The 15,708-nt window shown below is 38.8% G+C and overlaps 1 protein-coding gene across 13 annotated transcripts in view; it reads right to left on the reverse strand.

Moving 5' to 3' along the window:
- The window catches only part of ARPP21 (cAMP regulated phosphoprotein 21), a 1,402,215-nt gene that overhangs the window by 931,179 nt on the left and 455,328 nt on the right, over positions 1–15,708 (reverse strand). Inside the window, exon 1 of one of the 13 annotated variants that reach the window (XM_044065006.1) lies at positions 1,653–1,680. The exons of the other annotated variants lie outside the window; for them this stretch is intronic. Coding sequence (XP_043920941.1) covers positions 1,653–1,665 — 13 coding nt within the window. The 5' untranslated portion in view covers positions 1,666–1,680. Of the gene's footprint in view, positions 1–1,652; positions 1,681–15,708 lie in introns of those variants that run through there. 13 annotated transcript variants of the gene reach the window in all.

The raw sequence follows: 15,708 nt of genomic DNA on the forward strand, positions 1-15,708 counted from the left end.
CAAAAAAAAAAAAAAAACACCAAAGATTTTTGAAGAGAAATACAGACAAAGGCATCCAAATATGTAACATTTTACAATATAAAAAAAAAGACAAAGGGTGAAAGTAGAAAAGAGGATTAGTAACGGAGAAGTTAAATAAATAAAAACTGAAGTTATTGATTACCTGTGAAGTGCAGGATTTTGTGTAGAAAATCTAACTCTAGTAATGTCACAGGATGACGGAATTAAGGAGAGGTAGAGTGGGAAGTGACTGATCTGTTGCCAGATGAAGATACTCTGGAACCATCAGTAGGAAACCAGTACAAAAGTTCCGTTGGAGTTCCACAGAAAGGGAAGGACCAAGAAACTGTGGCAACTCTAACGCAGTCAATGTTGTACAGTGAATGGTCAGTGAGTTCCCATATGAAAGAGCATCAAATGATGGAGGATGCAACTGAAAAGAATGTGTCACAGGAAGTTGCTCTTGAACTTTCTGTAGAATGCCCACAGGAAATGGAGAATAATGTAGGTTTCCTCAGTTTAGAAGAAAATAAAGGGAAGAGTTGTTTGATTTAATAGAGATGAACAGACATGTTAGGATCGATGAAAGAAATAGACTACAAAAAGTCAATAAGACCCAAAATGATAAAAGTCTGATAAAACAACTGAACACAGTAATCAAGACAGTTAACTGAAATTCACGTATTATAACAGAAGTAAATAGGATATATTATTGCGCACCTAAATTAATAACAGCTAAAGTCTTACCACAAAAATACTTGGCAATAAGGGAAAGGAAGGAAAGAAATCAAATGCCATCATGGAAGTAGTGAATAGAGAAAACTATAAAGCAATTAAGGCAAGAAATGTCACTGTTAGAACAGTATGGAAGCGGGAACAGATCACTAAAGTCTATAAGAAAGATATTCAGAATAATGCTTATTTAGACTATTCAAGCATGCACCCCAAGAAAACTAAATCCAACATAGTAAAAGGGCTATTGATGACAGCAAACAGGCTTACAAAAAAAAAAGATTTTTTTACAAGAAGGTACTAGTCTATGCAACAGATGTATAAACACATGATATCCAATGGAAATGGTAAAATAGAAATTTAGGAAGTAAACAACTATATAAAACAAGGTAGTAATAAGAAAGAAAGTGTAAAAAGTGAATTATAACTTGTTAATGCAAGTAGCCAATATTGTTGATACATGGGAAATCAAGAACTTAATAAAAAGGAATTAGAAAATTATAAATAGCAATTCTGAACTAGCTAAAGTTGTAAGTGAAACTCCCATGTTTTTACAGGAAAAAGAGGGAAAAGTTTTAAAAATTATTTACAGGGAAATCTGTCTGTACCTGAAACAAGAAACATGAGAAAATGTCTGTTTAAATGCCAGAATTGCAATTTTTGCAAATATTTGTAAACTGATGTTGAAGAAATAACTATCAATAATATTATTCTTACAATTAGAGGTTAGTATACTTGCAAATCTAACTTTGTTGTTTATCTAGCTGTGTGTATGCCCTGCATGTCATTTTATATAGAATGAACAACAAGAGAGCTATGCAAGAGAATCTATGAACATATATACACTAGCCAAGCTGGGAATGACAAAAATGCTTTAAGTACTACAAGTCAAACAAATGTAAAGTGGACTTCAAACTTACTGTGTTTGACCATGTTGGTAGATATGATAGTAAGTTTGATGCTGAAGAAGAATTGGGTGGAAAGAATATCAATGGCAAGTGAGGCTGAATGCTTGTTATCCACCTGGGTTAAAGAGAGAAGATTTTATAGCCTATTTCAAAAACAAAGGGTTAAAGCACTGAAAAAGCAGTTAATTGAGTCATGTGATTATGTGTAAAGAGTTTGCAGTGTAGATTCAGTCTGAAGAAGTCTCAAACAAGAGACAAAAGCACCTACTGGCTTACTTAGCTAGTTGTATGGTTTGAAGTAGTTTTATTAAGTTTCCTTGGTTTTCCTATCAGCTGTTTTGTTTTATTTAAAAATTCTTAGAAAAATAGATGAGATAAAAGCAATGCACAGTATTACAATAGACCAAAACCTATCATACACTATTGAAAATAAACTAAAGATATCAGCCCAGAGAGATGTCAGCCCAGACAGAAAAATTTAGAAGATATGCAGATAATTATAAAGGAAAAAATACAAAATAAGCAATTCATTAATGACCCAAGAAATATTTTTATAGAGAACTGGGAAACAAAGCAAAAGGAATATAAACATCAACAAAAAAGAAAAATAAACACATTTTGGAGAAATATTTAGGAAGACCCTGTGGAAAGTACAGTTGTGTATACCTACCATAAATGTAGATGTTCGAGTGTCTTCACTGTTGCAGTCATAACTGTAGGGTACTCCTGCCGGCAGGCAGCCCGAGGTCGGCCAGAATATCAAAGTCTGGGTCCGGCGTCGGCTGCATCAGCAAGTACCCTGACATCAGAACGCATGGGTATAAAGCTGACAGCCGACGCCATCTTCTCCAGCCTTTCTTGCCCCTGATGTCAGAAGCCCCCATAAAACCAAAAGGTGTCCCAAGGGAAACACAAATACACCAGAAAGGTAGTGGAAAAGGAAACAAAGTAAGCAAAAAGAAACAAGAGGGGTCTGGAGGGAGGGAAACACCGACTGCAACAGTGAAGACACTCGAACATCTACATTTATGGTAGGTATACACAACTGTACTATGTTCTTCGTATTTCACTGTTGCAGTCATAACTGTAGGGTAGAATCCTAAAGCTGAGAACATGGGAGGAGGTTATGAAGAAGAAGGAGCAGCTAGAAGACCCTGCAAAACAGCAGAGGCAAAGCCTGCCCTAGACTTAGAGTACAAAGGGAGGTTATAGTGCTTGGAAAAGGTATGCACAGAGCTCCAAGTGGCAGCCTCCAGAATGTCCTTAGTAGGAACTCCTCTGAGAAAGGCTGCTGAAGTGGCAGCTGCTCTAGTAGAATGAGTCCTGACAGTACCTGGAATCTGTTTTCCATAAAGAGAGTAACAATATCTTATTCCATGAGCAATCCATTTGGAAATAGTTTGCTTAGAAATAGCTTTACCTAGAGAACTGGAAGCAAATGAGATAAGCAATTGATCTGATTTTCTGAAATCTTTAGTTTTGTCCAGGTAAAAGCGTAGTTGCCTGTGTACGTCCAATGAATGCAAAATCCTTTCCCCCTTATTTTGGGGTTTTGGGAAAAAGGTAGGAAGGTGAATAGTCTGATTTAGAGCCACTCTAGAAACTACCTTAGGCATAAAAGTAGGATTGATCCTCAAGGAAACTCTGTCCTGATGGAAGATGAGGTATGGTTCCACGGCCATGAGGGCTTGCAACTCAGACACCCTTCTGGCAGAAGTCAAGGCCAACAAGATAGCTGTCTTCCAGGATAAGAACTTAATATCCGCAGAGGCAGCAGGCTCAAAAGGAGGCAAAGTAAGCTTTTCCAAGACATAGTTGAGATCCCAAGGAGGGACAGGAGGAGATCTAGGAGGTCTTAAATTCTTAGCTCCTCTCAGAAATTGTCTAACCAGCTGGTGGGAAAAAATGGGAGGATCACAATTGAAATGAGCCTAAATAGCAGAAGCATGAATTTTAATGGAAGAAAAGGAAAGACCTTTAATCAAAAGGTCTGAGAGATAAAGTAAAATAGAGGAAATATCAGATAAAAAAGGATCAGAACCACGATCCTGCATCCAAATACAAAATCTTTTCCATTTAGAAGCATAAGATTTCCTTGTACTAGGACGCCTAGCTTCCAAAAGAATATCCAAAATGTTTAGGAAGAGAAGAAGGAATCAATTGCCTTTGATGAGCCAAGCTGCCAGGCAGAGAGTCTTGATTTGAGAGTGAAATACCTGACCCTGATGCTGGGACAGTAGAGAATGGGTCAGAGGAAGACTCCAAGGGGGTTCCAAGCAAAGGTGCAGTAGAGTTGGATACCAAAACTGACGAGGCCAATTTGGAGCTATCAAAATGATCAGTCTGGGTTTGTCCAGCTTTATCTTTAGCAATACCCGAGGCAGAAGAGGAAGAGGAGGGAAGGCATATCCTGAAAGATTCCTCCAGCTGAAGGACAGGGCATCCACTTTCCAAGCTGTCTTGTGGAAGGACCTGGTGCAAAAGAGAGGCAACTGATGGTTGAGATGGGATGCAAACAGATCTATCTGAGGACAGCCCCAAACTGCAGTTATCTTGCTGAATAAGTTGGGGTCCAACATCCATTTGTGAGGATCCAAAATGTTTCTGCTTAGGCTGTCTGCTAAGAGATTCTGATTTCCTGGAATGAACTGTGCCTGAAGATCCAGATTCAAATTTAGGGCTGTGTCCCATAAAGTCATGGCAAGTCTGCAAAGGGGGTAAGAGTAAGAGCCCCCTTGCTTGTTTATGTACCACATGACTGTGGTATTGTCTGTTCGAATTAGCAGAGGTCCTGGCTTCAAAAGAGTCTGGAAGGCTAGAAGAGCATTTTGGACTGCCAACATTTCTTTCAAGTTGATGCGCCATAGAAGGTGTTTGTTTGCCCAAGAGCCCTGTTGGCATTTGTCTAGAAAATGAGCTCCCCAAGCATAATCCGAGGCATCCGTGGTTATGATCTGAGTAGGTTGAGGAAGACGAAAGGGCTTCCCTTCATTCAAAACACACGCCTGGACCACCAAAGGAATTCCTTCTGGAGGCAGGGAATCAGTGGAATCATTGTATTCAGACTGTGGAAATGCTGAGACCATACACTCTTTAGGTACCATTGAAGTTTCCTCATGTGAAGCCTCGCATTTGGAATCAACAGGATGCAAGAGGCCATGTAGCCCAAAGCCTGCAGGAATTTCCTTGCAGTGAGCTGAGTCAAGGTTGCCAAGGTCTTGAAGATTGAAGCCAGCTGTAACTGGTTTTCTGGAGTAAGGAAGGCCATCTGTAAACTTGTGTCTAGAAGAGCTCCCAAAAAGATCATTCGTTGAGAAAGAATCAAATGTGACTTTTTTGTGTTCACTGAGAATCCCAGTAGTAGGAGAAGACGTTGAACAAAATGCAGGTGTTGAAGTAAAAGGTCTTTGCTGTCTGCCTGAATTAGACAGTCGTCCAGATAGGGGTAAATCTGAATCCCTGAAGTCTGCAGTAAGCTACTACTGGAGCCAGGCATTTGGTAAAACTCTGGGCGCAGTAGATAAGCCAAATGGCAGTACAGAGAATTGGAAGTGTCTCGAGCCTGCCTTGAATCTGAGGTACTTTCTGCATTGTTGCCTTATGGGGACGTGTAAGTAAGCCTCTTTTAAGTCCAATGTTACCATCCAAGCATCTTGTGAGAGCATTGGGAGAAGTTGTTGAAGAGTAAGCATCTTGAATTTTGGAATTTCCAAAAAGGTGTTTAATATTGAGAGGTCCAGAATAGGTCTCCAGGAGTTTTGTTTTCTTGGGACCAGAAAAAGTCTTGAATAAAAACCTTTCCCCACCTCTAGAGGTGGAACAGGTTCTATGGCTCTTAAGGCTAATAAAGCATCCACTTGATTTAAGGCCTCTGTCCATTGATGTTTTGGCAGATCTGGCCAGCCGGAAGGCCTTGGCAGAGTGTGAAAGTGGAATCTGTAGCCTTTCAAAATCACGTCTAACACCCATTTGTCCTGGGTAATGTGAGTCCAATTTTGGTAAAAAAGAGAAAGTTTTCCTCCGAGAGGGGCATCCAGGGAAGGAGGACCTGTAGCCCAACAGAGGGAGTCATTGGGTCTGCTTTCTTTGGGTTTGAGGTCTGTCTTCTCCCCTTCTAGGTGAAGAAGCAGTCCACTGTCTAGATACTGTTTGGCAATAATCTTTGTGGTCCAGTTTTGATCGAACATCCTATTGGAATATATGTTTATTTTTACAAGGTACTGTTGGGAACTATTTCATTCTAAAACTTTGAGGAGCGGTTTTGTCTTTTTACAGTTCCTTACCGACAAGTCAATCATAAATATTCCATATTGTATGTCATTATTGGCATTGGGATACTTTTCAAGCATTTCGATCTTAGACTGGACTATTCAAATGTGTATTTTCTAACTGGAGACATTTGTGTAACAACAGTTCCTTTTGTATTCTCAGGAACGGGGGCCATTTTGACTTTTTTTGGTTGTTCTTTCATGGACAAATTTATACTAATATTATGTGATTATTGTGAATATATGTATGTTACATGATTGTAGACAGGTTTTTTCACATTTTGGGCAGGGGCTTCATAGGCCATCAGGTCTTGGATATATGACATGAGGGAGTTATATTCATGCTACAAGGTTTATTCTTGTCGCATGATTTAAACAGAGGTTTATCTTGATGGTTCGCGTTTGTGGGGAATGTTTATTACGATCTGTCTAGTGTTTTGCAACAGTGGTTTGGGCCGGTCAGTGAAACTCTGCGATTGTGGGGAATGACCAGCAGGATCGGTCTACTATTTTGTAATAGAGGTAAGGGCTGTCACTGAAACTTTTAGGATTATAGAGCATTTAAATTAGGAAATTGCAGGTTTTGGACACCATTTATTCACTATACAGTGTTATTACATAGTGCATTAGATAGACCCAGGTTCCCTTGGGTTTTATCAGATACAGGTGGTAGGAATTATACTGTTCGAAACTGTTTTTTAGATATCGACTGGCATTATTGGTTGAGACACACTGATTACATTTTTTATTGGATTCAATTTTTCTGGAACATTTTCAGCAGCAAATATTTTGGGTATAATACTCAACATATTTGTTTACCACATTTTGAGATCAAAATAAGGAGACTTAAACAATTTTGTTGAGGGGCAATATTGTCTAATATAATACCAGATGAGATGAATCTCGTTCTGGTTTAACATTCTTCATGGCTGACCTGAATTTTGTTTAACATGGATTATATTAGCACCAGATGAGACGAAGGTCATTCTGGTTTGTAACAATTATCATTATTTTTACTTTTTTGAAGTGGGCAGTCATTTTCATACCAGAGGAGATGAAGGTCGATCTGGTTTAAAAATTGAAATAATATAATTTAAAATATTATAAAATATTATAATCAATCTGGCTCATTTCAATCTGGTCCAACATAGATCATATTAGCACCAGATGAGACGAAGGTCATTCTGGTTTATTTTGATCATTTTTGTTTTTTTTGAATATGCTAAACTATTTATATTTTCTATCAGGATATTGGTTTATTTTGAGGTTGTGCCCCATTTACTAATATTACGATACTGTTGGAGTCTATGCTTATTGCCAGAGATATCCATATACTTTTTGTCAAATACAACAATATGGGTTCTCATTATGGTGCATAGGGGATGTTTTGGTCTTTGGTTTGGAACATAATATTCTAGAAAGATCTATAGAATTTTTCTTTTAATAATAGATAGATCCCTGTTCTTTTTTCTGTCTGTGATTGTTCCACAACAGTTTTTTCTGACTGTTTCAGAAATTTTATAATATTGGTGTTTTTTCATCATATTGTTTTTTTGAACTATTCCAAAATGGATTTAAATGACATTTTACATGGATTGGCAGCTGATAAGGACAATTTGGAGGTGTTTGGCCTGACCACTAATGCCAGTTCAGATATGACTGAATCTATAACTAATGAACAAAAATGTAGTTATACATTTACTAAATTGAGGAGACAGATGAAAATCTTACGTACGAATGTTTGACACATGAAGCTGTTCAAGGCTTATCAAGCCAAGAACATAACACCAAGGGGGTTGAGGGTACGGCTACAACCTTTGGTGGCACACATTGATGAGGAGTTATCTAAAGATTGGGCAGATGCACAACACTCAGCATCCATGCTTTTTGTAGGTTGTTTGTTAAAATACTATGACAGAATTATTTCTACTAATCTGTCAGACATTCAAGGTTTGTGCTTGGAGGCTGAACAATTCAACAAGCAGCAGTATTACTCTCAGCATATCTCCAATTTGGCTAAAGATTTGTCTATTCTTGAAAAACAATTGATGAAAAGAAAGATCAATAAATTTCAGCGTGATCTCATGGATTATGAAAAAGGGAAGCCCTTTATTAGCCAAAAAACAGTTAGATTCAGTGAACCTAAGATTACTCAGAGGGCTAATAACAATAAGAAAAGACCTAGGTCAATTCTTAGATATCCACATACTTCCTCAGATTTTACTTCTGAGGAAGAAACTTATTCCACCTCAGATGGAGAAGTGTCCTCACGTCCCCAGTGGCAAAAAGAAGACAGATGCCCCCTTTAGATCAAAGGGTAGGAGGAGGGGGGGCAGAAAACACAGATCTAGGTTCAAATACCCCAACTCTACAGAATCTATTGCAACAAATGATACAGTAACTAATAATGTTCATAACATTTCTTCTACTGTTCTTTCCCCTGCTCAGATCACACTTTTGAATAAAGGATTGAACTTTGTTCCAAGTTCTGTGGTTCCGGAACATGATTTATTAAATGATGTTAACAGTTTTTGTAGATTACTTAATCTGAAAATATTTTTTCAGATAAGAATGATTCTCAAAGATCTATTGAATTCAGATTCAGAAAATCCACTTTTGTTGCTCCAATGAACAAACATGTCTCTATTTTCAGGGAATGTATCATGAAGGAGTTACACTATGCCAATGTATATCAACCACAATTTAATAATTTATGCCATATGGAAAGACAGGCTTTATTAGATCTTAAAAACAACCATCAGCTAGTTATTACAATGGCTGACAAAGGAGGTGCCATAGTGGTAATGGACTATCAAGCATATACTAATGAAGCTCTTCGACAACTGTATGACACTAGCTATTACAAACAGCTAAAGTTGGATCCTACTTTACGTTTCAAGGCTGAAATAGACAAGTTTTTGGAAGTGTCTACTATTCAGGGGGTAATTACGGAAAAGGTAGCTAAGGAATTACAGGTGGAGGAACCTATCCCCCAATACCTGTATCTGTTACCTAAAATCCACAAGGATGCAAAAACCCCCCCAGGCAGACCCATTGTTTCTGGGCGTGGTTCTTTAACTGAACCCTTATCCAGCTTCCTTACTGTATATTTAAAACCATTATTGAAACATATTCGATCGTGTATACAGGATACAACAGAGTTTCTCAATATAGTCCAAGACTCACAATTGGAATCCTCGTGGTGGTTGTGTACCCTTGATGTGGCCTCATTATATACCAGCATACCACATGAATTAGGCATTTTAGCTGTTTCATATTGGCTCTATAAATCAAAATTATATTCTACGGAATTTAATAATTTTTTGACCAAATTAACCGAATTTGTGTTATGTAAAAACATTTTTCACTACAACGGCCAAGTTTATTGGCAAGTCAATGGAACAGCAATGGGGGTGTCTTTTGCCCCCATATATGCCGATCTGTTCATGGGTTACTTTGAGGCCACATACATATATGATACACATCACAATTCTTTTTTGCCAAATCTTGATATTTGGAGAAGATATCTGGATGATTGTTGGATGGTGTGGCGTGGAAGCAAGGAACATCTTTCCAAATTTGTGGACTATTTAAATGACAACAGTTTTGGAATTCGTTTTTCAATCAATATAGAACATGGTAGCATTGTGTTTTTGGATGTTTTGGTTACCAGACTTCAGGACCATACTTTAGCTACATCGGTCTATAGGAAATTTACATCATCCACAACATCCCCAAATCTCAATTTATGAGGATGAAAAGAATATGTTCTTCTCCAGAGGATGGTTCTAAGTCTTGTGATGATCTTGTTAATAGATTTGTTGATCGTGGATATCAAAAACATATCATTGTTAAATCTTTGAAAACAGTTAACAATTCATCACGTTCTGATTTATTACAATATAAATCTAAACAACAGCTCAAGTCTAGGTCTCGAAACAATTCTACTTTGAGGCTAGTTACCACATATGGGGCTAATACTAATCGATTTGTTGATATAATCAATCAACATTGGGACATTTTACGTTCCCATGAAATTTTGAACCGTATATTACCCCAACAGTGTTCTTTTTCTTACCGCAGAGGCAGAAATTTAAATTCCTTTCTAACTCACTACAAGAGACAAAGTTCACACAACCCATTACAGACGACTTTGGAGGGAAGAACATTGAAGGGAAGTTTTCCATGTGGTCATTGTCTATTTTGTAAACATATGCCCAAAACTAGTGAGTTTTCTAGTAGAAACACATCCCAGGTTTTTGAGATCAGGATGTTTTCTAATTGTAGTTCGGATTGGGCTGTATACTTGGCCACTTGTAACTGTTCCGCATTTTATGTGGGACAGACCTCCAGGCCTGTTAAACTCAGGGTTTGTGAACACATTAGTGCGATTAGAAACAAACGTATGACCAATGCTCTGTATAAACACACCCTTGAACACCCTTCTGCTCATTTCACATTTATTATTATAGATAGAATTACTTTACATAGAAAAACAAAAGCAGGATGGCACAAGAAACTCAATGATATGGAGTACAAATGGATCATCAGGTTAGGGGGTCTTTTTAGACCAGGATTGAATACATTGGAACCAATTTAGCAGGTTGCATACACATGTTCATTTCTATTTTTAGTGTTGCAAATAACCAGGCTATATGTATTTTCAATAGGCTTATGTGTTTATTACATATTCCAGCCTTATATGTATTATGTTATATATTTATTATGGCAGGTTATTTGCTTGGGGTTATACTTGCTATATTTGTTATATTTATTATACAAATTACAAGTTTGAATATGGGTCTATATCTGCCTAAATTTCCTGGACGACATATATTTATATTCCAATTTAATTTTTTGTTTAAATATAAAATGGATTTTTGAACATGTGGGGTGGATTATGTGCATATTTGAATTTAGCTAGTATAATTTATTCATTTACAATGGGCAATATCTCTTTAAGAGAGGGACTATAAATATGTCTCAAAATGGTGATGTTTTATTTTCATGGATATTTGGCATTGAGAAAGGCTAACATTAGCCGAAACCGGTTTGCTTTGTTTATTCAGCATGGTTCTGACCATTGCTGATACATGGATTTATTGAAGCAATAAATTATTATCAACAATTTACATCCTACATGCTGGCCCGTTTTGTTTTTTTCTAGATCTGTAAGAGGCCTGAGCCTGCGCCTGACCTCTGGAGCGTCTATATCTTCCCCTTTGAGGCCTGTCAGAAGTGGGAAAAGACCAATTTTTGTAGGGCCAATTTCTAGAAAATCTAGGAGGCTGTACTTGCAAAAAATCTTTTACAGCCTGCATAGACTTGGCTTTTTCTTCCATCTTTTTAATAACCTCCTCAGCCTTAGATCCAAATAAGACATCATGCTGAACAGGGGCATCTAGCAATTTAGCCTTAACTTGTTCAGGTAAATTCTGCTCACGAAGCCAAGCATGTCTCCTGATAACAGTACCAGAAGCAGCAGCCCTGCAGGAAGCCTCTAAGGCATCAAAACCACAATGTAAACTATGTTTGCTAACTTGTTCAGTTGCATGCAACACATCCTGTAATTCCTTGTCCTCAGCACATGCAGGAAAGGTAGAAAGCCTTTGTTTTAAAACAGATAAAAGAAACTGTTGATACTTAAACATGTGAAACTGGCAATTTAAAGCTTGAATAGAAAGGGTAGCTGAAGTATAAACCTTTTTGCCCCACCTGTCCAGGGCACAAGAATCCTTTTCAGAGGGGATAGGATTCTTAGAGGAGGCGGCCTTAGCAGCCTTGGAACCCTCTTGAAATAGTTTCAGGATCAGCAGAAGGGTTCTTAAATAAGAATTGATGGGAATCAGGGACCCTGTAAAATCTATCAGGCTTAGAAGGAGCAGGCGGCATGGAATCAGGATTCAAGTTAGCTTCAGAGAAGGCATCATCCACAATGTCAAGTACAGGAGGAACAGCTAAAGGCCTGTGTTGAGGGAGAAGAAGAAATTCCCTAAGTCTCTTTTTGGAAGCAGAATAATCCTGACCTTCCCAATGAAAATGCTCCCTCATCTCATGCAAGGTTTCCCCAAAAGAGAAATCTTCAGGGGGAGAGGCAGAGGGAACAGAATCCTCTGCATCCGAATCCTCATAAGGAGGAAAAGAATAATCCTGATCAGAGGAAGAAACTGAAGATACAGAAGCCTGATCAGAGGAGTCATAAGGGATTTCCTGTCTAGGCCTTTTCTCAGGAGGAGGGTGAGAGCCTCTATTCATAGTTAACAAATCCTCAGCCATCCGTAGTAATTGCTTCCGAGTCTTAGGAGCTGAATCCGAAGAAGCTTGAGCAGAAAGTCTGGGTTTAACAGGAGTCTTTGACTTAGCCTTTGTCTTTGTGGAAATAGTAATATGTGAAGGCCTGAAGACCCCCTCAGAAGCCGGTACCTGCACAGCGGTTCCGGACCCATCTGAAGGAGCAACGTCCAAAGGTCCTGCAGCAGACAAATTACTAGGCCTAGATGGCTCCCCATGGGAGTCCGTGTCGGCCATCGGTTCTGAAGTGGCGGACGACAGGGGCTGCAAAAGCGCCTCACTGACGACCGCCGAACCCGAAGCTGGCTCCGGCTGCAAAGTATCCTGTTTGGACCTCGGAGGCCTGTCCTTGTCTTTGCATTTCTTCTGTATTCCGGTAGTCAGTAAAGTATCCGACGACATCCTATAATTAAATCGTCTACCAAAGTAATTCAAGGCCCAATCGTACCTACGCTTGATAGTGCGAGAATTAAACCTGGCACAGAACCGACAGCAAGAAATGTTGTGGTCAGGGCCTAAGCAAGGTAGACAGTAAGAGTGGAAATCTTTATGAGGTATTTGTTTTCCACACGATACACAATTATTAACTTTTTCTGACATCGGAGGTGCAAGAAAAAGGTTTCCCCAACGGGGTACTTAGCTTTGAGAAGAGAAGTAGAAAACTTCAGACCGACGACAATTACACCATGTTGTCTTGAAAACGCCAACCAACAACTAGCAAACTGCTTTGCACCGCACGGCAAGAAAGACTGGAGAAGATGGCGTCAGCTGTCAGCTTTATACCCATGCGTTCTGACGTCAGGGCACTTGCTGATACAGCCGACGCCGGACCCAGACTTTGATATTCTGGTGCCGGCAGGAGTACCCTACAGTTATGACTGCAACAGTGAAACACGAAGAACATCATAAAGATGCTGAATGGACAGAAGAAGTAAAAGAAACAGTAAGAAGTTCAAATATACAGGGTATGAAAATTATGGTGACCACCAGAGAAACTGAAACAATCTTAAGAAAAGCTCCTAAATGTAAAACCCAGGCCAGCTGTAGTGTCTAACTTCTGGCTAACAGTATTAACATTTCTGCTCAAAGATTCAGCCCTGAGGAAGAACTACTTATATACGTACATCAAACAGACAGCAATCTAGTTAACAACAGGAAAACGTTACCCTGTTAGTTGCTCTTATGAGGGGGCTGGAAACACTCAGTTAACAGAGTTAACTGATAAATGAACATATGATAGTGACAAGGGTGGTTGTAGTTTTAAAAATGGTGCCTGCCACTGGTAATATTTATTAACTTTGGGATTGTCTTAAGGTAATAAACAAGGAAGGGGGAGGGGAGAACAAGGGTGTGAGCAGGCAGTTCTTTGTACTGCTGCTAATGAGCCAAAGCAAAGACAAGTTTGTGTTTAAGAAACAATCGCAATTGACCAAGGACTGCTCTGAAACTGTAAGTCATTTCTTAACCATTTCTCAGGTGGAAAAACAGGATAACCTTGTATCAGTATGCTACTGTGGTCTCAGTTTAAATTAACAAACACACAGTATTGATCAGTTATGGATACGATTTGCTAACAGAAGGGAATAAGAGAGAAAGTGGAAGATGTGTGTGTGTGTGTGGGGGGGCTGCTTACAAGCCAAAGCAGAGTGCTCTCCAGGGGAAAATGAATATTGGCTCAAACAGGTAGACACATACTCAAAGTTAACTTCAGCTGTTTGCAGACCATTCAGACCCGGACTGTGCTTTTCTTATAAGAATGATAAAGGTGGTATACAGAGAGGAGTAAGCACCTTTGAGATGGTAAATATATATTATAAAGATTACAAAAACAAACTGAGCTAATAGCTACCGCATGCAGGAAAATGTCTTGAACCAACTACTAGTATATGCAGATACTGAGCCAATTGGAAGAACATCTGTTAGAAAAAACCTCAGACAGTTGTGCAGTCACAGATAAAAATATAGCAAGCAGCACTCTGTTTAACTTAACTGTGCTTAACTGAAACCTGGCTAAAACCAGGGACCAAAGATAATGAGATCATGCCACCTGGCTACAACTTACACAGAGCTGATCGACTAAACAAAAAGGGTGGTGGTATTGCTGTGCTCTACAAAGCCACGCTAAATGTCACTATCAACCCCATACAGCCACCCCAGATCTCTAATGCCGAAATACTAGCACTAAAAATAGAACTAAACAGGGACAAAAAAATTAATCTAATAGTTACCTATATCCCCCCTGGGAAAAACACAGAAACAATTGAGAATCTTCTAAGCTGGCTATCAAACAACTATCCTCAAGAAACCATTATCCTAGGAGATGTAAACCTAGACTGGCATCTCTGTTCCTCAGAGTTAAATTCCACAGCAATAAATCTCCACGGATTCCAACAGACAATAACTTCCTCTACCAGGATAGGTAACAGCAAACAAAAGAGAGCATCCTAGACTGGATCCTTATAAACAGTCAAAATCATAACTATGTATCAGGGACCCTACCAAATGACCTCAGTGATCACCTCATCACCCACCTAAAGAAAAACAAGATAACCTACTCGAATCAGCCCATGTATAGATCTGTTAGAAACAGGCAACACTTTGACCTCATAAAATTCCAGACAGAACTCAAATCATATAACTGGGCATCCCTTAAGTTTCTCCCACTAGAAGAGGCAGTATTAAATTTTAATAACACATTTCTAACTATACTTGAGGCTAATGCCCCAAAAAGACAAATTAGAATTAAAACAAAAATAACACCCTGGCTAACAAAGGAGACCAAATCCTTAATCAAACTAAGAAACAAAACCTGGAATACATGGCGTACTACCAAGTCCCCCCTCGACCGCATTAAATTCCAACAGCAAAGAAATCTGACCAAAAAAAACAATAACCCTAGACAAAAAAAATTACTACTGCCAACTACAAAACAAACACCAAAACAATCCCCAAAAATTCTGGGCCAGTTTAAACAATCTACTCCACCCAGGTAAAAGCTCAACTCCTATCCCAGAAAAACTATCAGATAAGAGCCCAGAGGAAGTAGCCAATTCCTTTAATTCCTTCTTCACGGACACAATACAATCCCTTGCCAATCAGCTATCTACCAATTGCCCCAGTTAACAGATATCCCCAAATGTCCATACCTATCTTTAAATTTCAACCTGTCCCCACTGCCTATATTTGCTCACTACTGAAGAAACCTAAACCAACCACTCTCTCTGCTGACCTTCTCCCATCCGAATATTTACAAAAAGCTGCTGATGTCATAGCTTACCCTATCTCTATTCTTATCAATCGTACCTTGACTGAAGCCAAACTTCCCTCAATATGGAAAATATCCTATGTGATACCACTCCATAAAGGAGGCTCATCGACTGAACTATCAAATTACAGGCCCATAGCCATATTGTCACCTTTGGCCAAAATCATGGAGAAATGTGTGCATAGACAGCTCCTTTACTATCTAACCCAAAACAACCTACTCTCCAGTTCTCAACATGGCTTTA

The sequence above is a fragment of the Protopterus annectens genome, chromosome 3.part0, assembly GCF_019279795.1.
Source record: "Protopterus annectens isolate FY-2018-M chromosome 3.part0, PAN1.0, whole genome shotgun sequence".
NCBI classification, from domain to species: domain Eukaryota; kingdom Metazoa; phylum Chordata; order Ceratodontiformes; family Protopteridae; genus Protopterus; species Protopterus annectens.